At 38.5% G+C, this 20,953-nt stretch overlaps 1 protein-coding gene across 1 annotated transcript; it reads right to left on the bottom strand.

The window, feature by feature from the left end:
• Window positions 1-12,268: 12,268 nt before the first annotated feature.
• Window positions 12,269-20,159, bottom strand: LOC140118406 (pinopsin-like). Its single transcript, XM_072136275.1, has 5 exons — window positions 19,794-20,159; window positions 18,098-18,280; window positions 17,764-17,909; window positions 13,860-14,099; window positions 12,269-12,643 (listed from the first exon to the last, which is right to left on the bottom strand). The coding sequence occupies exons 1-5, from the start codon at window positions 20,128-20,130 to the stop codon at window positions 12,509-12,511; spliced, it is 1,041 nt and encodes a 346-aa protein (XP_071992376.1). The 5' UTR covers window positions 20,131-20,159; the 3' UTR covers window positions 12,269-12,508.
• Between the last annotated feature and the right edge of the window lie 794 nt (window positions 20,160-20,953).

Genomic DNA, 20,953 nt, shown 5'->3' with positions numbered 1-20,953 from the left:
TTGTGGCTATTTCTCTTATGCCTCACTGGGTTAATGTCAAAAATAGGGGTAAACTCGAGCAGTGGCTCTCATTAAACTTAGACATCCAGAATGGTGACTAGATATATTTACATATATGAATTTTGCCCATTTTGCATCTCTTTTCTGCATGTCTTTCCATTGCCATCCAGTGAAGAGGAGAGCAGACAGCGTTCAGTGCGTACCTGCTGTATCCTTTTACTTCTCCTACTATTACTGTTATTAAATGGGACTGTGGGTGAGCTGTGTGAAACACTATGCTGAGTGAAGGCTCAATAAGTAGGTGGTCATGTGGGCTATAGCATTCTGGAAGCAGTTTTGTCTTATTTTCATTACAGTAGTATAGACACACATGGTACAGGAGATGCCCAAAGCAATGTGCAGGCAATCCACAGATTTTAGTGTCAGTCTGTATAGACCTTCTTCAGTCAATATGGAAAGTGAAAAGCAAGTAAATACAATAATATGGACTTTAATATATACAAAAATGTGAATAAATACAACATACTATGAATACAAAATCAAGAAGAAAAAAACATCGTAGCAGGTGATTAAACCTCAGATGTGGCACATAATTAACTTCTGTATATATATATATATATATATATATATATATATATATATATATATATATATACACTCACCGGCCACTTTATTAGGTACCATGCTAGTAACGGGTTGGACCCCCTTTTGCCTCCAGAACTGCCTCAATTCTTCGTGGCATAGATTCAACAAGGTGCTGGAAGCATTCCTCAGAGATTTTGGTCCATATTGACATGATGGCATCACACAGTTGCCGCGGATTTGTCGGCTGCACATCCATGATGCGAATCTCCCGTTCCACCACATCCCAAAGATGCTCTATTGCAAGGGTCCTCAAACTACGGCCCGCGGGCCACATGCGGCCCGTAGACCCTTTCTATCCGGCCCCCGCAGCAGCACACCTGCGCCATCATGCTCACTGATGGAGCAGCGCTGCTGTCATTTGTTACCTGGCCTCTGCGAACCCGGGTGCTGTGAGGAGGCCCAATTGACAGCGTGAGGAGACATTGGCTCCCGCAATGTCAATCACCGCCACAAGAGGTCGCCCTCTCTCCCTGTTCTTCCGGAGCTGACAGGTCAGTTGGATGTGGGGAGAGCAGAAGAGGCTGCTGAAGGAACACGCTGGACCCAGGTATGTATGAGATTTTATTTTAATAGTGCTGCTGGCCATTTTAGTGGATTGTGGGGACCCTGGTTATGATGAGGGGGCATTATACCATGAGGGGGGCATGCAGGAGGGGGCATTATACCATGAGGGGGGCATGCAGGAGGGGACATTATACCCTGAGGGGGGCATGCAGGAGGGGGCATTATACCATGAGGGGGGCATTATACCCTGAGGGGGGCATGCATGAGGGAACATTAAACCATGAGGGGGGCATTATACCCTGAGGGGGGCATGCAGGAGGGGGCATTATACCATGAGGGGGGCATGCAGGAGGGGGCATTATACCATGAGGGGGGCATGCATGAGGGGACATTATACCATGAGTGAGACATGTTTATTATAAGGGAGACATAAATTAGTGGGGCATGTTTATACTGAGGGGACATATTATTGACTACTGGCGGAGAGCATATTACTGACTATGGGGCATATTGCTAAAATATTATTATATAAATTATATATTAAATAATGTGCAGTGTACAGAGAAATTTCTTATTTTTTTTTTTAAACTTTAGTCCGGCCCTCCAATGGTCTGAGAGACCAGGGAACGGCCCCCTATGTAAAAAGTTTGGGGACCCCTGCTCTATTGGATTGAGATCTGGTGACTGTGGAGGCCATTTGAGTACAGTGAACTCATTGTCATGTTCAAGAAACCAGTCTGAGATGATTCCAGCTTTATGACATGGCGCATTTTCCTGCTGAAAGTAGCCATCACATGTTGGGTACATTGTGGTCATAAAGGGATGGACATGGTCAGCAACAATACTCAGGTAGGCTGTGGCGTTGCAACGATGCTCAATTGGTACCAAGGGGCCCAAAGAGTGCCAAGAAAATATTCCCCACACCATGACACCACCACCACCAGCCTGAACCGTTGATACAAGGCAGGATGGATCCATGCTTTCATGTTGTTGACACCAAATTCTGACCCTACCATCCGAATGCCGCAGCAGAAATCGAGACTCATCAGACCAGGCAACGTTTTTTCAATCTTCTACTGTCCAATTTCGATTGTGCAAATTGTAGCCTCAGTTTCCTGTGAGTGAGTGTATATATATATATATATATATATATATATATATATATATATATATATATAAATATATTACGTAAATAAAAATAAAAGAATGAATAAATAATCTAAAATGCAAATATGAGGTGTGGTAATGGGTTGTTATAAGTAATTTATGGTTATGGGTGGTGGCTGATGATTGTCTCTATGATGGTTGCTGGTGTAGGGGGGGCGGGATAGGCTCTCTTCTGAAACTGTTCTGGTATTAAGTTCAAATATCCAAAAGACTTCCCTTTTGCAAACAGTCTAGTATCTTTTGTGAATGTCTTTGGTAATATGATCAATAGGCATGATTTTTCTTTTTTTTCGGTGTCTGAGGAATAAATGTTCTGATGGCCTTTCTTTATGTTCGCTTTGATTCTCTTGTTCAGAGTTGTTTCATTCTCCCCATATATTGAAGTCCGCAGAGGCACTCAAGAAGATATATCACATACTTGGCCTGTCAAGTCATGGGATGTCTCACCTGGTATGATTCAGAGGAGGTATTGGATTGGAATGTGTTTTTTTTGATGTTGTGGCAGCACAGGCATAATGCTGTGGCACACCTTTTAAGTGTTGGTTCAGTTGCTCCAATTTTCTGGCTTCCATGTTGTCTGATCTAGCTGGGAGCTAGAATGTTTTTGAGGGTAGTGGCCCTCCTGAATGTGATTTTTGGATGTTTGGGAAGGATTCCCTTCAGTGCACTGTCCCCTTCTAGGATGTGCCAGTGCTTATGTAGGATGTCTTTAATTTGTTTATGCTGATCATTGTATTGGGTGATAAAAGCCAATGGTATGTCGGTGAAGTCATGGTTCTTGGTTTTGGTTGTCAAACACTCCTTTTGTGTGAGGGTTATGCTTCTTTTATAGGTATTTTTTAAGATATGTGTTGGGTAACCCTTTTCTTGAAAACGTTTCTTCAAGATGGCTGCTTGGGATCTGAAGGTAGAAGTATTTGTTCAATTTTTTTGGATTCGTTGATACTGGCTCAAAGGAATGTTATATTTCCATCCTTGGAAATGGGAGCTGTCATAATTGAGATAACTGTTGGTATCAACATCTTTAAAAAATGTGGAGGTGATGACGTGTCCTTGTTGGTTTTCTAGTCTTAGATCTAGATAATTAATTAGAGAATGGTTGTGTTCCATGGTGAAGGAGATTCCCCATGGGTTTTGATTTAGTTGGTGTAGGAATAGGTGGCATCATTGTATGAGCCCGTTTAGATGAAGAGCAGGTCATCAATGTATCTACGGTAGGAATAAATGTACTGTTGGAATGGGTATTCTGATATGATGAACTGCTCTTTCAACAGCCCCATGAAGAGGTTTGCATACGATGGAGCCCCTCTTGGTAGCTCTGTGGCTTCCAGATCCCGAACAAGATGGTCCGAATCCTTTAGGTAACTCTGTAGCTGTATGATGTAATCTTGTAAATGTAGGTCCAGAAAATGTGAAATATTGCTTGTTGGTGAACCTATGCCTGATATGATAGGTCTTCCAGGAGGGGTTTTATTGTTTTAGTGGATCTTTGGTAGGAAATAGAAAAAGGGTGTGGTAGGAAATGGAATGTTTAAGTGCTCTGTCCAAAAGCTGCTTTATTTGTTTTTGTAAGGAGGATATCGGGTTGTTTTCTATTTTCTTGTAGTAGGCGGTATCCGATAAGATTGTTTGAGCCTCATTGTCATAGTAGGTGTATGTCATGATGACTAGGCCTCCTCCCTTGTCTGCTGGTCTGAAGACTAGGTCATAGTTATCTTTAAGGTCTTTTAGAGCCTCACGTTCTGCTGGTTGTAGGTTCTTCTGCAGTTTAGGGGGTTGGGTGGGGCAGCCAGTTTTTTTAAGTCTTCCATTACTAGGTCTTGGTAGACTTTGATGTAGTGGCCCTGGTCTTGCAATGGGTAGAACTTCGATTTGTCCTTAATTTTTGTGGGGCGGATATTTGGGTCCTCCATTGATTCTTCATTTGTGATGAGATTGACCAAACCTGTATGATCTGATATTTCCACGAGTGTATGTTTTTTGTTCCTTTTGTCCTGTAGGGTGTAGTAGCGTTTCAAGGTAAGTTTTCTTATAAATTGATTGACGTCTACAAAAAGGTCAAACTCTTTTGGAAGGCTGTTCGGACTGAAGGAGAGGCCCTGGGGCAAGAGTCATTCTTCGTTCTTTGTTAGAGAGTAGTCTGTAAGATTTTTATCGTGGTATCTTGTTTGGTGGTCTCAGTTTTGGCACAGTGCCGGTTCGATTGCCTTCTTTTTTGGCCCCCTCTTTTCCTCGTCTTGTTTTTTCTTTTCTTTTGGTTTATGGGTTGAAAAAAAGTTTCTATGTTTTTGTTCTCATGGACTGTGCGGTGGCTTCTTTTCAGGGGTCATGTGTAGTTTGAGAATGTCATATGTTGTGGTGGGTTGGGTGTGAACATGTGCGGTGAAATCCAAAAGATTACTGATGGGGGAGGTGTTGAGGGAATTGGATGGGTTATCCGGGTGGATGGTGGTGGGAGTGGACCTTTTAACCAGGGAGTTTAGGGTGTTGAAATGACCTCTAATTCTGTTTGGTGTGTCTGCGGGGGAGTTAGGGTTGCATAGACTCCTCATATCAGCCCTGATCTGGCTAAGGGTGTCCGAGAAAAGGGCGTCTCCTTCCTTCTTTTCTGCAGTTAGTGGGGTGGGTAGGGGGCCATCATTGGTGGTCGGATTGGTTTGAGGGGTAGCTGGATAAGTGCAAGTGGTGTTGGTTGATGTGTAATGGTCTGGGATGTTTTTGGATGTGAGAATTCATTGGTGTAGGCTCCAAGATTTTTTATGATCGTGGTATGGGGAAAAGTGGGGTATACAGTGTTTTTATTAATATTTTTAGAATATTTGGTATTATTGTGCCTGGGTATGTTAGCTCTGGTGTGATGTGGCCCTAAGTGTTTGTCTACTGTGGATGGGTCTGGATTTTCATAGTGGCTCTCGGGTGTGATTCTTTTTTGATGCCAAGTCCTATATTGAGAGTGGACTTTGTCTGATCTGTCCCTTTTGTATATAGCTTCATGTTCCAGTTTTTGTAGTTTATTCCTAAAGTTTTACTAATTTGCTAAAATTAGGTATTGCTAATTTGTCATAATTATTATGAGTTTGGTATTTTTAGGGTCATGGTCGCTTTGACTTTTTCGGTGGCTTTTAGTCCTAGGGACTTATAATTTATTTATAATACTTTTTTTTTGTTTATTTATAGTATTTTTTTGTTTATTTATGATGCTTTTTTCTGTTTATTTATAATTTATTTATTTATTTTTGTTAAATTTTTTTTCCACTTCCTTTAAAAAGGACCTGTCACACAACCCGCAGCACACAGATGAAACTCTGCATGCTGCATGGTCCACAAAATAGGTAAGCCACTTTTCTATCTCCCCCTGGGACTTGGTCTGACACCACGGACTAAGCACGATTCCATGAGGATGGTATGAGGCCCTCATGGGGGCACAGATGGGGGTTGTTCTCACAGCTCAACACTGTGCAGGGTGCTTGGCATTTGCCAGAGATCACCAGGATTGGAAAATTAGCCACTGACGCCCTGTTCTCTTTACAGATGACAGCAGTATCTCTCTGAGCACAAATGACAAACGTGATAGAGTCTGGTGATGCTTTGGAGAGCGATCTGTTGCCAGCAACATCTTTTAGCATGACTGGTTTGGCAGTGTTCAGTAGTAGTGTGGGGTGGTATTTCTTTGGAGGGCCGCACAGCCCTTCATGTGCTCACCAGAGGTAGCTTGACTGACATTAGGTACCGAGATGAGATCCACAGACCCCTTGTGAGGCCATATGCTGGTGCGAATGGCCCTGGGTTCCTCCTTATGCAGGACAATGCTGGACCTCATGTGGCTGGAGTGTATCAGCAGTTCCTACATGATGAAAGAATTGAAGCTATGGACTGGCCCGCTTGTTCTCCAGACTTGATTTTGAATGAGCACATCTGGGACATCATGTCTCACTCTATCCACCAACGTCATGTTGCACCACAGACTGTCCAGTAGTTGGCTGATTTTTTAGTCCAGGATTGGGAGAAGATCTCTCAGGAGACCATCCACAACTTCATCAGGAGCATGCTGAGGCATTGTAGGGAGGTTATACAGGCACGTGGATGCCACAGACAATACTGAGACTCATTGTGACTTGTTTTAAGGACTTTTCATCAAGTCTGTAGTGTGTTTTTCCACATTAATAAATTTGATTTCCATTGATGTTTGATTTGTGATTTTCTTGTCAGCACATAAAACTTTGTACAGAACAAAGTATTCAATGAGAATATTTATGTCATTTAGATCTATGATGTGTTACTTGTGTGTTCTCTTTATTTTTTTTTGAGTAATATATATCTGATGCTTTTTGAGATTGTTTACTCTTGGAGAAATTAGTCCATATTATTTTTTATTCACATTATGTTGTATTTATTAGAATTGTTGTATATATTGAAGTCCATATTATTGTATTTACTTGCTTTTCACTTTCCAGTGTCTGAAGAAGGTTCATACAGACCAAAATGTCACAAAATTCTGTAAATTGCTTTTATTTTGCTTGTTTCTTGTACAATAAAAAAGGCCAGTTTATTCACATATTCCATGTCACACAACTGGTTGCAACAGAGCACCGGATACAGATCCTGGCAGCCAAAAGCACCAATAGCAGCTTCATCGGAACACCTGAAATGTAAGTGACAACCAGAGCCTTACCACAAGTCAGGAGGAATGCTGCACCAAGGCTCCAGTGGTAGCCATCACCAGGCAGCTTAATCACCGGTACCTGGTAAAAGTGGAGCTATGGGCTGTGACTCTTCTGCCAAACCAACACTAGCAGCAGCAGCCACAGTATACCACTAGAGCACCACAACACTGTTAGCACTGCATGTGTAGTATCCCCTATACATGTCTGTCTAGTCTGTGTTATTGTGACTTGTAATCGGTTCCCCATATGTAATGTAATTTGTTCATGTGACCTCTATTGGGCTGTATCACAATATCCTGTAACTATTTTTGTATGCAACCAAGGAACTAGCAACATGTAAGAATGTGCCTCGTGAAGTATTTATTTATTTGTGTTGTTAAACCTTTCCCGAATTTGTACACACTTTGTACAAAACAATAAAGTTGGATTGTAGTGTATTGTATTGTAAAACCGAGCATGATAAACCAGGGACAGTTACTCATACACTGTGACTGTGGTAATCCTCTTATATATGTTATTAATGTCCTCCTTCCTTCTAAAATCAACTTTCAAAATACTCTATTGAGCGTGAAGGGCTCTGGAGGTGTTACTAGAGCCTTTCTGTTCTGCAGCTTCACGGGCTACTAGACTGTCTCCCCCTCCCCTCTGCTCCCTCAGCACTTTATCCTCCCTCTGCCTGATGTAATCTCACAGCAGCAGTGAAGTTTCAGCACACAGTGGGAGAGGGAAAGTGCTCCTTGCACATTGTCACAAGGACTTCAACACAAAGTAGTTTTCTTGTGAAAGCATGTAGATAGACAAATGAATAACTAGAAACACTGGAGATCAAAATTAGAGAACAACACACAATTTCCCAAATGTCAAGGTAATTTTGTAGTCCTATGTGAATAAATCCTAGCACGAGTAAAGTAGCTGTAATTTTATATTTTTTAAATCCCAGAAACATTTTAATGATCAAAATTTCTGCAGTCATGGTTGTTCTTTAACCCCTTCCCGCTGCAGCCCTTTTTCCTTTTGGCGTTTTAATTTTTCACTCCCCCCCCCCCTTCAAAAATCTGTAACTTTTTTATTTTTCCATGTACAGAGCTGTGTGACGGGTTATTTTCTGCGTAACAAATTACACTTCAAAATGTTTGTATTTAATATTCCATGCCGTGTACTGGAAAGCGGGAAAAAAATTCCAAATGCAGTGAAATTGGTAAAAAAACGCATTTGTGCCGTATTCTTGTGGACTTGGATTTTACGGATTTCACTGTGTGCCTCAAATGACATGTCTAATTTATTCTTTGGGTCGGTACGATTACGGGGATACCAAATTTGTATAGGTTTTATAATGTTTTCATACATTTAAAAAAATTAAAACCTCCTGTACAAAAATTTTTTGGGGGGATTTTGCTATCTTCTGGTGCTAATAACTTTTTCATACTTTGGTGTATGGAAGTGGGTGGTGCCGTTTTTTGCGGATTTTGATGACATTTACAATGTTATCATTTTTAGGACTGTACGACCTTTTGATCACTTTTATAGAATTTTTAAATTTTTTTAAAATGGCAAAAAAGTGCCATTTTCGACTTTGGGTGCGATTTTCCATTACGAGGTTAAACGCAGTGAAAAACCGTTATCATATTTTGATAGATTGGGCATTTTCAGACGCGGCGATACCTAATGTGTTTATGATTTTTACTGTTTATTTATATTTATATCAGTTCTAGGGGAAGGGGGGTGATTTGAATGTTTAGGTTTTTTTATTATAATTTAAAAAAAAAAAAAAATTATTTTTATTTTTACTATTTTTCAGACTCCCTAGGGTACTTTAACCCTAGGGAGTCTGTATGACACTATAATATACTGCCATACTACAGTATGGCAGTATATGTGTATTTTACTATTCATACATTACAATGTGCTGTTAGCACATTGTAATGAATGGGTTAACCCGAAGTAGCTTCGGGTCTTCGTGAGACCCGAAGCTACCATGGTGACGGATCGCCGCTCCCCGATGACGTCACGGGGAGCGGCCATCCTCAGAAAGATGGCCCGTGCGATCAGCCCGAAAACACCCGCAATCGGTGCTGGCACCAATCGCTGGTGTTACAGGTAAGCCTTTGCTGCAATATGCAGCAAAGACTTACTGGCTATGGAGAGGGCTCGGCCCGCATTTTTTGCAAAATAAAGGTTTTGTGTTATTTTGTAAAGCACTGTTCTAGTGGCAAGGTGTATCCCTTACAAATTGCAGAATGTGTGCAATGATGCTGTAGCAGGGCAGTCATAGCTGGGCTGTGCACCGCTCCTGGACTTCTGAAAAAGTAAGTGTAGTGAGGCAACTACTTACTTCAGTATGTGACTGCCCTCCAGATCACACACATTTGCTCCTTCACTGACCAGACCGGCCTCCTCTCTCCTGCATGGTCCGACTGCTCGCATACTTCCACATTCCTCTGACTAAGTGGTAGGTGCTCAATTTATGTGCCTTTTTTAAGAAAATAAAATTGTACAGCTTCTCGTATGCGAGCTGCCCCTTCAATTGGCCGCCAGAGTGGAAGATGCATCCCTACCAACCATCAGTATAATATGCAGAGCTTGGGGAGGATCTCTTGAATAGTAAGGCGTTTACCATTTATTTGTGGGGATATACTGGATGCTTACAAGTTGCTAAAAATTAAGGAATTTTAGAGTTAGGAGTAGAGTGATAAAAGTATCTCAATTATATTTAAAAAATTACATGATTGCATCATTACATGAAATGAGCAATCACCTTTACACATATACATTGTACTATATTACCACTGCCCCTGATGTCTGCATCAGTTTCTGTCTTGTGTTTTTTTACCTGGCATCCCCAGAAGAGGGGGGTGGGGGAAACTGTATGCGAAGAAACCGTGAAGCAGCCTATCACTGCTTTATTGGTTGGTTGTGCAGAAAAGTTGGAGCTAGAATATACAGTGTTAGCATTCATTGCATCCTAGTTTGGGTGTGGACAATGGGGTTTCTACCCACCAAACCTTTGTTTCTGGTGTGTTCACAGTTTATAGGCAGATTTTAGAACCATTCTAACTAAAGCTGATTTAACTACCTACCTCATTGTATCAGTGGGGGGTAAATGGACCACGATTTATATTGTACAACATATGCAAAAGTAATAAGATATGGATTGAATTTATTTGCTTTGCACTGGGTTACATACATTCTACCCTTTGAAATATTGGAATAGATGAAAAATAAAGCTCATACTTTTGACTTTATATTATTTTCTTCTTCCCTAGAAGTTCTTTGTTGACTCAGAACTGTGTTAACAGACTGCATTTTATGTGGTTCAAAGCTTTGCCTTTTACACATAACTGCTGTTGAAAATCTGTTATCACTGAACATTTTGCTGAGCAAAATATGTCAAGGATGAAGTTGCTTAGAAGATGGCAATTATTTGCATATTTATGTGTAAGAACTCTCTGACTTTGAAACTCAAGATTAAAGCATATATAGCTAAACCTTTCCCAAATACATAAAAGATAAAGGGGTGTTACATATCTTTTCATCATGAAAATGAATGTATGTCTTGTTATGTGTGCACGTCATTCTCATAATATAGAAAGTAAGGGAGTATCATTTTATGGCAAAATCTACAGTAGCTATTTCAGACAGATGTAAAATGAGTAAGGCTTATTTAAGGACCAGAGTAGTTAGTGCTTTCAGGACCAGCCACAATTTGTTGGATTTTTTGGGGACTGTGATACACCATTACCCTAAAACAGACATTATAATAATTTTAAGCTGCAAATTCTGATATATTACATGTCTGTTGTAGGGTAATTGGGTGTCCTATAGAATGATGTTTGTTTTTTATTCATTCTTTTTTGTTAGCTTTGATTTTTTTTTTAGTTTTCCTTTATGTCCCTCAAATGTCAGAATTATTCTTTTACCTCTAACTATTCCACTGTAACTGCATTGTTGTCTTGCAGGTGAAAAGGGGTACAGTGACATTTCTCACTTTTTAGGCTGTATTCCAGGTCTGTCACAGCTTGTGAATCTGCAGCACAGAGGGACCCTGGTAACACCCCAAGGAGCCCTGCAGGCTCAGTAGCATAATTTTAAATGTTGATTTTAGGAGGAAGGAGGCCATGGACAGTGCCAGGATCTATGGGTAATTCTCCTGGTTTATCATACTTGATTTTGATGGTAGACTTCTTTTAAGTAAAAACAGCACTTGCCTTTCTTTTTCCAGGATATGCATAATATAGTAAGACACACTATAAAGCAGAAATTCTTTGAATTTATTATTTTTTATTTAGGGTTTCATTTTTTAATAAATTGCTTCCATGAATTCATGTTCGGGGATATGGAATTTTCATTCATTGTTGCAGTATTGTTTGATTATTTTTTCATTGTGTCTATACGTGTGTAATGGGATTGATAAGAAGTATAACATTATATACCTTCTATTCTTCTTTGTGAAAAGCTAATCACAATAATTTACATAATTCAACATTGTGTGAACATATCATATAACCCTGTATTAAGCTTTGTGTATATAGGTTAAAGGTTATATAAAACATCATACATACTTGAATAGTATAACATCTTATACAATGAACAGCTGTAACAGTTATCAAAAGTGTCTGCAATAAAGATTTATTGTTAAAGAGGACCCATCATGAAAAATAACCCCCCTAAACTAAATATATTTTGATAAACTGCTATTAGAGAGCATTGCCTCTATCCCTTCATTGTCCCTCTACATGCCTGTACACCTAAGCAATGAGGTCCTAAAGCTGTATGCAAATGACCTGTGAAATGTCCAATGAGTCATTAGCATATTCAAGCTGTTCAGCTTATTCATGAGTGGGAGGCACAGCCACACCCCCAGTGCTTGACTGACAGCTGCACCATGTAATGGCTGCTCCATGTGCTTGCTGGTGGCCACACCTCCTGCAGCCTGTGTGTGTGTGTGTGTGTATAGGAGAGATACAACAGCTCCAGGCAGCCATGTTATAGCAGAACATGTCAGGTACTTGTGTAGCTGATGTCTGTGTCTCACACATGTGTATTAGGAGGATGCAGCATGTCAGCAGATGCAGCACTACACATTACACACAGACATGAGCAGGGGGAGGAGAGGGGAGGGGGAACAGGGGTGACATCACTGCCTCTGACCATGTGACCAGCCTCATTTACATAATAAAGAAAATATTATTTTGCAATGATTAATGTATGAATTGACTAGATTAAGGCTGTTATGGGATCCTTGTGAGCTGCTCCAACAGGTAGAAGTGACAGGACAAGTGACACAGACCTGATGACAGGTGTCCTTTAATCCTGGTTATGACAACCCAACATTTTTAAAATCTAATTGTCACAGAGACCAAGAAAATTTTGGCTGGAGTTACAATTGTAAAATATACAGTTCCGAGTAATGTTTCACTTTTATTGTTTGACTAATTAAATTGAGTAAATTATTTTTTCTAAACTGGTTTTAATTTTTAAATTTTATTTTCTGTAAATTATTGTGCCTAAGCTGCTTATACAAATTTGCATTATGCAGGCGAGACCTTGTTTCCACCTCCTTCAGATACTGTTGTGACGTCTGTACGGGTGCTAGCTGTGCTTGTTTCATCTTCTCCAAATGGATTACGACCACAGCATATGAGTTTCATTAAGCAATCTCGAAACTATAACACAATACAAAAACATCAGCGCATTGACAACATCTAAACCACGGGTACATTCTCTGAGCACTTTGGTTATACGTATTCTGAAGTTACCATGACACAAACACTGCTTAATGAAATCTATTCTTGTAGATTCTTACATTAGCTCTAGTGCCCTGTGTTTTGGATGTGTTAATTGATTTTCAGTTTGCATTTCTTGTCTCATTAATGAAACTGTAGGAAGGTAGGTGACGTGTTATTTCACCATCAAATTTTTAAAAATAGCAGAACATTGTACATTTTTGTTAAGTTACTGGGTCATGCTTCAGTTGATAATAGTTTGTGTGTTGGCCAAACCACTATTGGCATTTATGTAATTGACTCATTCAAGGAGAAGTAACTTTTTCCTATCAATGCCACTATATGGTGGTGGTGGGGATTTTCACTAAACAATTAGGATTTTTTTCTATAGCAATATTTTTTAGGTCTCACTGGTTAACTTTCCTAAAGTCTCCAGAAGAGAAATAAATATATATAATATAGTCTCTATTTACAAAAGTTTTAGCATTTTCCCTTTGCAAGACTCATAAAATTTTTCTGATATATATTTGGTACCATTTAGCAATATGTATGAATTTTTGAATTCTAACTTTCTTTTTTACGGCGGATGAATAAATACAGGAACACTCACATTTTATTATTGTTTTTTTAGGAGTACTGAAGCTTGACCTAAGACATCCTTTCCTCTTATATTGCATAGGTTAAACACCTATGATTTACATTTTTCATAGTAGTTGTATATATATATATATATATATATATATATATATATATATATAGTAATATAATAAACTATATGGGTAGAATTTTCTGGCATATAAGTCACAATTCACCCCTCAAGCCAATATTTTAAAAGTAGGCATGGCACAAGGCAACATATAGAGTATAATTTCTGTGTATTATATGCACCAAATTTGGTGTACTGCACCAAAGACAGAGCTTTCCATACAAGCTGTGCAGTTTTAATTTAGACATTGTATTAAAATGTTTTAATCCATATATTTTTAGTTTATTAACATAGGTAGATAGATTTACCTTTTGATAATTATCCATTCAAAATTAGACAAAATAGTATTCATAGAGTTTAAAGTGTTTCCAAATAATCTCATTGTAATAAAAGTGATTATATAAAAGGAATATTAATACTATTTCAATAAAAGTCTGTGTAGATACTAACCTGTTTGTTCATGAAAACGTAGATGACAGGGTTGTATACAGTGGCTGTTTTTGAGAAATATGAAGGCATTGATGCTAAGGTCGGGTCGATAACAACTTGCTTATTTGTTGCCATCACAATAGCAAATGCAGCATAGGGTAACCAGCAAATGAGAAATGCCAAAACCATGGCAATAACCATCCTTGTCACTTCTCGCTCTGCCCTCTGAGTTGTCTCTGATTCTTTTTGCTGAGCTGCAACCTATTAGATGGGACAGAATTATCATTAGGCAAGATCTTACTCCAGTATCGTTGTAGCTCTTTATTTGCAGAAAGTCCAAGCAGTGGTTAAAGTGAGTGCCAGCTAATAGGGCCAGGCTAAAGGTCCTCCAATGGCTACGACTAAGAACATGCTGGTTCTAAACGCATCAGATTTGACATTATAATGGACGTCTAGTAATGTTTTTTAATCTTATTTTTTCTTAAAAAAGGTGGATTTTTAATCATTATTTCCTGATACGATTTGAACCTGTCTACCTGAATTGTTTGCTGGCTCCCCAACCAAAAGGTCCATGCATCATCGTACACAGTTTATCACTATGGAGGTGAGATGAACTAAAAAACTTTTTTGAAAAGAGAAATAGCAGCACTCCAAGCAAAATCCATGAAATCCATGGAGCTCTTTAGATATCTTTTGCACTTAAGATTTTTTACAGTAGATTAGATAAATAGCCTGATAAATGCGGAACATTAGGTGTTAATGTACAAAAGTGCAAATTTGATTCAACTAGTTCCTAAGCTTTTCCTACACCACTGGGACTGGAGGGAATTTTTTGAAAGTTGAAACCCATAAATCTGTCCACAGCTTGATTCACATTACAAATCTGGAGTAAGTTGTCCAAAGTGAAAAGGGGAGTGGGTAGGCAAAAAAAGTTCCAAATTAGGCATAAATTGGTAAAGGACAGACACTGTTCTACAGAAAAATACATAAGAAAATCTGCACCTGCAAATGCAAATATAAACAATGAAAACTCCTGTATGTAGGCTGTACTGTCCGAAAACTGAAGATACGCATAGGCGAGCATATTAGTGGAGCTAATCCTAACAACATAGCCAGTACCCGTAACACATAAGATTTATCCAAACATTTTCATGATTCCCATAGGGGTCCCACACAGCAGATGACAGTCATTGCAATAGAACAAATTTACATGAACAAAAGAGGTGGGGAACGTGTCAGGAGGCTACATATGCGTGAAGCATATTGGATTATGATGTTGATGATTATACACATCACCCTAAATGTATGAACTTTAAAAATTATATAATGTTCATGTATTGACAGTCCCCTCCCCTTGAATATCATAACCAATGATACACTGCACCATTTCCACTTTTCAGTACATTATTTGACTCCATGAATGCTATCATTGTCTTACTTTACACAAGAGGGTATATAGGAAACCTAAATCATTTGTTCATACACCTCCGATAACCATAACATGATTATGTGACATTATGAGCTATATACCTATGTCCAACAATCAAATAATTATGGTTTCCTCTAAAGACATGTACATGGGCGTATATTATTCTACCTTTATGAACATGTCTTTCATGTTAATTTATATGATTTCTGCGTATATACACCCATTCTGAATCATCACATTATTTCTCGCATGTACACACCCTTAACACACCCATTTTAAACCATCACGTGATTCTCCCTATACACACGCCCCCTATGTGGCTGTGGTTTCTGGTGGCGTCCTCTCTATTTAAATGTATCAATTTGCATTTTAAGGTATAACTAAGGACAACAGTGTGGTTCTGTCCAAAACGTGTTACAGCATACTATTTTTTCTTTTAAATGATTTAACTTTTTTCACAATATGGATTCAATAAACAGTTGTTTACTTTTTAATCCTTTCTTTGGCCAGTGAGGATTTTCTTGTGTATTTTTCTCTATAACTTATGCACCTTGGACCCGGACCAAGTGTTTCTGTATATCCAGCACGGCCGAACATCACAAGACATGCAACCAAAAGGGTTTCTCTTTATGGATATTTTCCAGACACTGTTCTAGTTGCCCATGACAACTTATAATAATTCAGCTTTCATTTTCCTGCAGCAGTTTATAAAATAATAGTTGAGCAAAAAAAACTAAAGTATCATTCATGAATTGTAATGTAAGTCTGTGGCAAGAACTGCTAATGCAAAGATCTATAAAGTTTTTTTTATTGTTGGGCGTTCAGTAAACGTTTAACCAAAATACCAATGTTAAAGAACATTTTTTGTGAATATACCCAATTTCACATTAAGTATAACTTGTTGTGGTGGGTGTAGAACATATAGGCTGTATATCATGCCTGTATGTAGTTGAATAGGAAATCAGCTTTACAAATTGTATAGCTGAAAGCATCTAGCTGATAGTTCTTGCTGTAGTGTATAAACTCTTAGTTCTGTAATTTGATTACAATGTAGTTAAACTTTTGAGTAATACTAATCTCTGAGCATTGCCTAAAATGATTTACCCCTTCAAAACCAAGTTTTAGTTTTTTTTGTGCTACCTTTTTGCACTTCTCCTTCCACAAGCCACAACTTCCTTGAGAAGTTGGAAAAAATTCCAAATGTGGTGGAACTGGCAAAAAACCCACAGTTTTGCCATATCCTTTTGGGCTTTCAACGTGTGTTCGAATAAACAACTTTCCGTTATTCTTTGGATCAGTATGATCCAAATCATTTTTATTGGAGTTAAAAAAGCAAAAATGTAGGCGCTACTTTTCATTACAGGGTTCATCACCAGGAATAACTGTTTTTATATTTTAATAGACTGGACATTTTGGAACGTGGCTATACCTAACATGTGTATAATTTTACTTATTTATTTGTATATGTTTTCTAGGGAAAAGGGGTTGATTTGATTTTTTTTTACATATTTTTAAAAACTTTTTACATTTTTTGCTATAGGGTACTTGAACCTTTAATAGGCTCCTGGCTGTCATTGTGCCGATCAACGCAATCTGATGATGTCACAATGGGCGCTGACTGCCATTTAAAGATGGGGGTGCCCAACAGCAGACCTGTTAAATACCATGATGGGCGCCAGCAATGACTGCGGCAGTTCCCCACAGGTGTCAGCTGTATAACACAGCTTAGACCCACCGCGTAAGGAAAGGGCTCAGTTCGTCCTAGAGCCTTCTCCAAACTCCCCTTCACAACCACTTGAGGTATATTTACTTTGGGCGGTTGTGAAGGAGTTAAAGCTGTTGCTAGTTCTTCTGCATTTTTTGCCAAATTCTCGACAATGGTTGGGGAAAAAGAAAAAAAATTAAAAGACCATGAAACAAAACCCCTATATCAGTACTAAATCGGTAACTTATGTAGAACACAAATCCAAAATAAGAAGCATGCCCCAACCTTATACTGCCTTAAGCAGCTCTGCCTTTACTCCCAGCTCTGTGTCATGTTATAATCCCAAAACCAAAGACTTAAAAGGATTATACTGTCTTCCCCCCTGCACACACACTCAGCACTTGTGCAGTGAGCACTTCCTGCTTTAATCTCATCGCACAAATGCTGAGGGAGCAGGGGTTGGGCGAACAGACTATTAAGTAATCACCTAGGGGCTATGTAGTGCTTCAGGCTCATTAGTCTAATTTTGAAAGTTGATTTTAGAAGTAAAGAGTCGATGGATAACAAATATAAGAAGATTACCACATTCCCGGTGCCTGGATTTATGAGTAAGTGTCCCTGGTTTATCATGAGGGATTTTGATGGTAGATTTCCTTTAAACAGTACTTCACTTTGTGTAATAGGAAAAATATTGTACTAGGGAAAAGGGATTGCAATGCAGGAGTTCTGACGAATTCTTAATTGAAGTAATTGGACCAACAGCAGAACTATGTTGTGTGATTGATACTTACCGCTCTCAATGCAATTAAAAGGTTTGAGTACGAGAATATGATGGTGCTAAGAGGCATCATGAAACAAGTTGTGAACAAGGCTATGATATATGTATTGTTGTTTGTACCTCCAGTGTACCAGTTAGGTCCGCAAGATGTCCCCAAACCTAAAGCAGATGCATTATACTTGTTAAAAGCAAGGATAAATAAAATGTGATATAATACTTAAAGCCCAAAGCATAATCCCAATTACCAATTGTTACCAATCCCAATGTCACTATAACATTTAGCAGCAATATTATTATCAATATTATTTTGTTACTATATTTTGGTATCCCCAAACAACAAAACCTACCTTCTGGAACATAACTGCACCAGCCAAATAGAGGTGGAGATGTCCACAAAAAAGCCCAGATCCAGGTGAAGGCACATCCCATAACTGCATGCCTCTGCTGGAAACGGAAATCTCCCAAGGGCTTGCAAATCACTATGTACCTTTCCAAGGCTAATATTGCCAGCGACCAGAGACCCACAATACCTGATGATAGACAGAATGTTTACAATTTTTTACATAAAACAAAATGTGATGTTTCATATGACTTTGTATTTTAGACTCAATTACACCAATATGCAATGGATTATAGGTTATGGATAACTTTATCATGGAAAAAATAATTGTATATTTGCTAGTAGCTACCGGAAAGGGATTGTCCTATGACAATATTGCTTATTGTAAAAGCTGTTTTAATGTGAAAAGAAATGTACCTGCCTTTTCAGATCCAGTGTCAGGAGGCTAATGCTGGCTCTCTTTGGCTTTATCACTGGACGTTTTATAAGTAGTATTAAAACGGTGCTGCTCACTGGTCATCCACCTTATTAAATGACTAAGGTGGATGTATTTGCTCCGTCTTGCTTTTCTATTTGCTTCAACATGTATATGGATGGATCCCTGATGTTGTGAGCTTTTTGCTTGAAAAGCTTCAGCATCTTCTCTGCTTGTCAGAAAAAGATGCTAAGCAAGTAGATGTGTACAGAAGATGCTGCAGCTTCAGAACATTGAGGATCTTTCCACCTACTTGGTGGAGCAGAGAGAGAAGCAAGACTAAGCATGTATGTTCACCACAATATTGGTAAAAGCTTCTCATAGAGACAGTGGGGGTTATGAATCATTAGGCCAGCCCCTTTGTCTATTTGTGTAATTCCCAACAGATTCATTAAAACGGCTTGGCCCTTTAATAAGTTTTTTATGGTGTACTTTTTGTGAGATTTTTGTTTTAAAAAGCCCCCAACATAGTCTCAAAAGGCATATAAAGTTTCAGCACATACACCAGCAGGAGACTAGAGTAACTAGGAAACTTTTTATGGGACTCCCAAATCATGAATCTGTCTTTGCATGGTGTTGCACTAGCAGCAGTTCTATGTTTACTCCAGATTAATGAAGAGGCGGAAATAGTGCTGTGAGACTTTTTAGCAGTGAAAAGTTCCAAACAAACTCAATTCCACTTTTTGGAGACTTTTTTTTACACCAAAAAGCCCAGGAAAGCCAATGATAAATACCCTCAGTAAGCTACAGTATTTCCATTATGTGTGAATGTGAATATAAAAATGTATTACTATAAACAATATGTAATATAATTATTACAGATCAGAGCGCAGAATTCAATCTATGTATTACATTAAAAAAAATCAGACCATTTTGGATGGTCTCTCATGCTTGCAGAATTCCTGCAGAATTACCTCTGGGATAAATTCCTCAGCCATTTTGCTACATCTGCACTATTTTGGGTTAATGCAATTATTCACAATAACATATATATTAGGAGTCGACTTGTTTAATCGTTTTAATTATAATACTTCTATGGTATTGTCCACATGTACCACATTTGCTATTTTTAGAGTTTATAAAGTACTATACACTGGCTGCAGCAAAAACTCCATTTGGCATTTGTTGCAATATAAAATATAATGTGAAATTAAAATATACAATTTCTCAATCAATTATTAATATGTTACCATACAAGTTATAGTGGACTTACAATTATACGTCTTACCTGTTAGAGAAACCATGAATCCTTCAAATTCACACATCGCTTTGCCCAATGTGAAGAACCCAAAAATATTGTTGTGAAAGCTAACACTGCTCCCAAAAATCGTGACGAGTATATCTGCTACAGCCAGGTTGACTAATATGTAGTTCAATGGAGACCGTAACTTCTTGTACTTAAGAGAGACAATTATGACCATGCCATTGACAAAAAAAGCTAAGACCACCACCATACCCATAAGTACAGCAACAATTAAATATGTACTACGGGGGGCAAGATGAGGCCATTGAGGTCCATCAAATGGTCCTGGTGTCCCCTGCGCTGACATGTTTGCTGAGGGCATTGTATAGTAGAATCAGTGCAACAAATATGTTTGCGGCATTCACAGGAATAATACATGAAGCCTCTTTATAACGTCTAGGAGATTTAATGTTCCAAAGAGGATCTTTTTCTTACAACTATGTAAGCTTTCTTATGCCGGTGCATTTGTAATCCACTCTCTTTTCCTTACTTAAACAGAGATCATCAGGCAGAGACGCAAGGTGACCCGCTTTGAAGACACATAACCTAATTAACAATGTAAGCATACAGAATCATGTTGCTTTTCTTAACAAGATTTCTGCACACAAGAGGATTGGGAGTAAAATCAGTATGCTCTCTTATTCTTCCATTCTGTACAATATGGCTTGTACATAGCCTTAGTGTTCTCCTCCTGCCATTACCATACATTTATCTATGCACACATGCATGCTGATGTGTAAGGAAGTTCAAGAACTGGTCATGTTATTTTCCTTTATATAATAATAGCTTGGTCTATCCCCTTGTTTATATGTAATGTTTTATCTTAATTTTTTTGTTGTTCAGAAACTATGGTTTTTCATTAAAAAAGTTCTAAGAATAAACAAGGTCAACTTTTATGGAAAGAAATACAAAATAATTAACATTTGTATACATCTCCTTATGAACTGGGGTATGCATTTAAACGTTACCTAATAGCTGCATTCTTTATCTATTTGCAGATTACATAGAAAAAGTACAAAGTGTGAAAGACATTCACTTACCTCTGGTCTGTTCTCACCATCATGACTATTCGTTCTCCCTACTTCTGTTCTGTCTTATATCTTACCCACATTGCAGAAGAGCATCACATGGGCAGCTAGAGAATG

Source organism: Engystomops pustulosus, chromosome 2 (assembly GCF_040894005.1).
Source record: "Engystomops pustulosus chromosome 2, aEngPut4.maternal, whole genome shotgun sequence".
Lineage (NCBI taxonomy): Eukaryota > Metazoa > Chordata > Amphibia > Anura > Leptodactylidae > Engystomops > Engystomops pustulosus.
Note: the sequence above shows the minus strand (reverse complement) of the source record. Positions and strands in the feature narration are given on the sequence as shown.